The following is a 5,854-nucleotide window of genomic DNA, read 5'->3' as shown; positions in this document are numbered from 1 at the left end:
TCATCACAGTTAGCTCTCTATACTACTCAGTTACTCTATGAGGGATTTAGAGAAGTACACTCACAACATTATATGATGTACTTCTAAGGCAATTCTCTAGAGATGAGCTACCTCCAGATATCTGGATTAATCCAACCAGATTGTAAGAAACAAAGTACTGCCTATTCTTCAAGAAGTGTTCCTAGTATCCTGCCTCAATCATAAGCCAGTATGCTGAAGGATGACCTCACCTCTCACTCTGTCTATGGCCACAAGGTAAACACCACCTAACAAGACCCACTACAAGAAACCTCACATCTGTCCTTAAAAATTCATATGCTTATACTCACAACCTTACCATCACACTGAACGAATAACTTTGAGGGCACACAAAACAGAAGTTACTAAAGGAAGCTGCAGAACAAAAACTTTTGAACCCTGTACCCTGTACCCTTCATGGCCTTTGACCAAGAAAGACAATAAGGGAGAAGCCATCAGACCTAGCATCTTCACTTCTGCTCGTGGTCCTCCTCATTGTCCTCATCATCATTTCCATTCTCATCCCCATCCTCCTCCTCTAAAACAATTGAGAAAGACCTTGGATGAGGGAGAACATCTGGCCTAGTACCCTCAGCCCACCACACACAAACACTCAGAGACACTGGGGGATGATGAAGTTCTTTATGGAGAAGCAGGGAAGAGGGAGGGAGAGGGAAGGGGTGTATGAGGGTGAAAGGGACAATGAAGAAGCTCCTTCTGTGTCCTGTGAACTTGGGTCTGTGCAGAGGAGAGCAATGCTGGGAGGCAGGCCTGGAATGAGACATCACTTGCTGGTGAAAGGAGGCAAGTTAGAGAAGGAAAAAAACAATATATAAGAGGAAAATGTTGGAATGGAAAGGGCTGAATTCACCATATCTAAACAGAAGACAAAGGTCAGTCCCTCCACCCGACCATAAAACTGAGTTTCCACAATCCTCTATGAAATGAGTGAGGACAAGACAGGTGGCTGAAGGCAGGGCAAAAGAGGGGCAGGAGGAGAATAGGATGAAGCTAGACTCAGGCTCAGTTACAAGCCTGGGCAGCTAGCCTTGGGCAATTACGTTAACTATTCTGTAGGGCATTAGGCAATCCATACATACTTGGAGGCAACATGGTGTCAGGGAAAGAGGGAGAAAGGAAATTTTTCTCCTGCAGAGTTTACGAAGAGGTGCACAGAGAGAGGCATTCTCTCCAAGGACAGCCAACTGCAGAGTATCTCAAAGGTAAACACCAAAGTTCAGGAAACAACACCCAGGGAGAAAACATGAACAAATTACACAGAGGTAGAATCTGTCCCCGTAGCACAGACACCACCTCACTGCACAGGCAGGAAAGGGTCTCTATGCCCAGGCTTAGAACACAGGGTTCTAGAAACCATGTAGATTCCAGTCCAGGGTTGACTCAAGGGTGCCCACAAACTGGTCACTTACCCTAATTGCTTCCTAGAGGGCAGGTTTCTGTCCAAGAAAGAAAAAAAGAAAGAGAAAAAGACTCAGAAACCCAGAAAATTCAGAGAGAACCCAAGGCCCCTCCATCAGCCAGCATCAACCCATCCAAAATGACAAAGCTGGATGAGAGGCAGCCTGTTGTCCTGGGACACTGGCTGCCTCCCTGCATGGGGCAGGAGAACATGGAAGCTTGACTCCTACCACTCTGCCTGGGGATGAAGATGTTCTCTGGGTTGAGGCCTCCAGCTCTTACAGCATTCTGAAAATCTTCCAGGGCCTCCTGATTGATGTCAGAGTCTCTGCCTATAGGTGACAGATTTAAAATTAGGACACAGTTGGGGGAGCTGAGAGTTTTTTCCCAGCCAGGAGATTAAGCAACTATGGAGGGAAGAGGGAGACATGGATGACCACCCGGTGACCACTTGACCCAGAGGACCCTGTGAAAGAGAAGAGCCCAGGAGGGAGAGGAAGACCAGCACAGCATGTGAATCTAACCCAGAAGAAAAGGAACATGGTTCCTCAGTTCATCCCAGGGCAGCTGAGAGCAGTGTGACAAAGTCACTCTGAAGAAGAGTCACCATTGGCTGAGGGACTCATGCTGTCTTCATGCTCTCTCTGGACAATATCTACTCTAAGGAAGAGCTCAGGAGGATCGTAGACCTTCATCTCCAAAACACCACACACTGACAGCAGGTGTGATGCAGGCTGCACGTTATACTCTGCCTCCTGTTTCTATACCATGTTTCTCACAGCTGGAACCACAACAGCCTCAAGGGCCCTTTCACCCCGAGAGTCCTTGGCCCATCTCACAACAGTGTGACTCACCCACAAGTTTTGCCATCCGGAAATGATACTTGTGCACTTTGCCCTCACAGTAGAAGATGTAGTGGTCCTCCACTGCAGATGGTATGATGTACAACACCTGTTTGCCCCGATCTGCAGAGGAACAGTGACACACATGCTGAATGGGCCCCGACTCCTCAACAAGGATCCGAGGGTAGAGGACACGTCCTCACAGTTGCTCAGAGCTTCCTGACCTAGGTTCTCCACAGCCCTCAGAGCCTCAGGTACAAGAAGCCTTCACTTCCATAGGAAACACACACATGAGAGATGGCCATGTCCTAAACCCATGTGTCATACAGGAGGGTCTGCCTTTGTAACACATGCAGCCCCTTTCTCACTCCCTCCATGACCTCAGCCATAGCCAATGGGACACTCTGGGGACTTGTATTGGCTACTGTTATGTCAGCTTCACACAAGATAGAGTCAACAGCGAGGAGGAGAGACCCACTGAGAAAACTCTTCCATCAGGCTGTAGGCAAGCTTGTAGAGAATTATCTTAATTAGTCATTAGAAGGGTAGGACCCAGGCCACTGTGAGGGTGGCCACCTCCATAATAAAGCAGGCAGAGCAAGCCATGTGGAGCAGGCCGGTAAGCAGCACCCCTCCATTTCCACTGCTTCAGCTCCCATCTCCTGCCTTGTTTGAGTTCCTGCCCTGAACTCCTTTCACCATGAATAGTGATTTGGAAATGTTAACGAAATAAGCCTTCAGCTTTAATCTGAACTTGCTTTTTCCCGTGGAATTGCATGGGAGCCACAGCAACCATCCCTAAGACAAAACAGTCAGTTCTCTAGGGACAAATCTACCACATATGATGCAGTGTCAATGTCTGCTGTTCCCATCTGTAAGGAAAAACAGCCTCCTGGGAATGATCATAAGTATTGATCATGGGTAATTGAAGGACTGGAGGTTGCTCAAGCCACAGGGCACTGTGGGATGACCACACTGGCCTCAGATGGATCATGGAAGGTTGAACTGAAGCCATCACAGATCAAGGACTCACATGCTGTGTACTTCCCAGGTTGATCCGTCTTCTCTAGGACAGTGTCCATCTCCTGGCACCTTCCTGCAGTCCTGAAAGACAGAAGGTGTGTGAGACACACTGCTCAACACACACTTTCCTGCTGGCAGCATCCAAAGCAATGCCTTCCATTTCCTGTTTCCAAGGGAGCAAAGAAAGTGCAGGCCTCCCTAAGTCCTCTTTATCTTACCAGCAGGCATCCTGAGTCACCTGTTCCAGATTTCTGTCCCTCACAATGGTCCCAGCTCAAGGTTTATACCACCCTGTCTAATGCCTGAACTCTAACAAACTCTTGCTCATTAATCAGGGGCCTGGCCTACTTGATCTGTAATATTATCTCAAGCTAAACCCTCCCTTTTTAACCTCCAAGCTATGTGTCTCCTGTGGTTGACCCTCGCCTCTGCCTCCCCAGCTATTTAGAGACCAGCCCCAAAGTCATCATCACCTGGACAAATGAGGGAAACCTTCAGTGCGTGGGATTGGGGGAAAGAACAAAGAGCAAACTCCCAGATAACGGCCACATCAAGGACTGCCCAAATGTCAGATCACTGGAGTGTCAAGAAACTCCCATAGTGTTCATGGGCCACTAAGGTGACAGGGCCTAGTTGTGAGATAAGGCACAAAAAAGAAGCCACCCAGAGGGGAGTTCACAAAGGGGTGAGACCACACAGTATGAGGTGACATGGATGAGCAGTCACACAAGAGACTGGTCACAGAGCTGACAGAGCACACGGTATGAGGTGACATAGGGGACAGAGCACACAGTATGAGGTCACAGAGCTGACAGAGCACACGGTATGAGGTGACATAGGGGACAGAGCACACACTCTAAGGTCACAAAGTGGACAGAGCACACACTATGAGGTCACATAGGGGATGGTGCACAATGATGGAAAAAGGCTGGCATGTCACCCTGTCCTGGCAGAGCCTGGTAACCTTACTCCCTGGGTCGTGTGCACACTCTTGGTCATTCTGAAATCTGCTCTTTGCCTCATTCCCAAACAGAAATTTACACTGGAGGAAGAATAAGGCACGTTAGTTTCCTCATTTAGCTCAGGAGTGAAATTCTTTACCAAACCCGAGTCCCTGACAAAAGATGTTATATCAGAATAGAAAGTTGGTGCCCCCTTGCAGCTGAGACCACCTACCAGCCCATGGTCCTCTGTAAGCTGACACCCTGAGTGGTACTGTTGCACACGGAGCACCTGGTATTGGGTGTTCCGGGAGTTGACTAGGACCCCAAGCTCAGTCCCAGGTCTCCTGTGTGGGGACAGTAAATGGCAGGAAGCTGACGCACACTCACAGGACAGTGAACTTCACTTGCAGGTTGCCCCCTTCCAGAGTCTTGATTTTCACGGGAGTCACAGACACAGACCCAAGCATCTTGTCAGGAATCTCCTTGTCCCATGCTGCAGCTTTCAAATACCACATTCCTGACACCTGAAGAAGGTACCTGGCCATCAGGCTCATGGGGACAGGAGAGAATGCCTCTATTCCACACCCTCACCTCTACCTTGGCCCCCATTTCTGGACATGTGAAGTGTTGTCCAGGCAGCCATTGTACCATACACTAAGTAAACTAAGCACTACCAGGGCCACATCTGTGTGGTGTCTAATGTCTGCAAGACAGGCAAGACACTAACTCAGATGCCTGCATACCCAGAAAAGAGTGAAGTGTATAGAACTCCTGTCTCCCACGATCTCTGCTCCCAGAACCATCTAAGCAGATTCCATGTACTGTGTCTGACATTCCTTCAGAGTAAGGGCTCAGACCTGACTCTCAAGGGATGTCTCTTTAGACAGAGAAGAAATAGGGCCTATACCAGCAACCTCAGCCTCCTGTCTGCCATAAAGCCACTTGAAGCCCCTGCCCATCTCAGCCTCACATCCTGATTCTCTTCCATGGTGGTGATGGACTGGGCCCGCAGGGCAGCCAGGAGGCTGAGGCTGAAGGTCAGGAGCAGGGCCTTCATCTCCAGAGTCTGTGCTCACAGGTACACAGTGGGTCACTTGGCAGACTTAGGAGACTCTTCTGGGGCGTCGCTCAGCTGCCCTTTATACTGCTCAGCCCAGGGTCCCCAGGGTACTTGGCAAGGTGTACTCACCAGTCACTTCCTGCTCATTCACACTGGCCAGTTCTACCAAAGAGCAGATAAAATGTAACCATTGTTGGAAGTTGTTAGAGAACACCCACAGACCAGAAGATGATGGCACAGGGTTACCGCCCTGCGGAACACAGATGCAGACTTCCCCTGGCAAGAACGTGAGTCTGAAGTAGAGGTGCAGCCTCCCATGTCAAGAGACCCTGAGGGTGAGTACAGCAGGAGCGAGCCTTTCCTGTCCACAGTCTGTGGTCATCCAGCTGGCAGACATGCTCCCTGACAGGGGAGGACGCTCAAGCCAGAGAGTCTGTGTTCCGTTCTCAGGGACCTTCCTCAATCCCAGAGCAGATCACTGAACCCTGGATTCACCATGGAAAAGAGGGGTCCTGCATATGGAATCCCCCTGTTCGACTACCAAAATG

General features: G+C 49.5%; 1 protein-coding gene across 1 annotated transcript; it reads right to left on the bottom strand.

The window, feature by feature from the left end:
• Nucleotides 1–488: 488 nt before the first annotated feature.
• On the bottom strand, nt 489–5,624 carry LOC308428791 (von Ebner gland protein 2-like; the record flags this gene model as incomplete). Its single annotated transcript, XM_080927369.1, has 7 exons — nt 489–556; nt 1,668–1,769; nt 2,292–2,402; nt 3,313–3,383; nt 4,634–4,770; nt 5,217–5,312; nt 5,553–5,624. The coding sequence occupies 7 exons, from the start codon at nt 5,622–5,624 to the stop codon at nt 489–491; spliced, it is 657 nt and encodes a 218-aa protein (XP_080783495.1).
• Nucleotides 5,625–5,854: the final 230 nt, after the last annotated feature.

The sequence above is a fragment of the Micromys minutus genome, assembly GCF_963924665.1.
Source record: "Micromys minutus genome assembly, chromosome: 13".
NCBI classification, from domain to species: Eukaryota; Metazoa; Chordata; class Mammalia; order Rodentia; family Muridae; genus Micromys; species Micromys minutus.
Note: the sequence above shows the minus strand (reverse complement) of the source record. Positions and strands in the feature narration are given on the sequence as shown.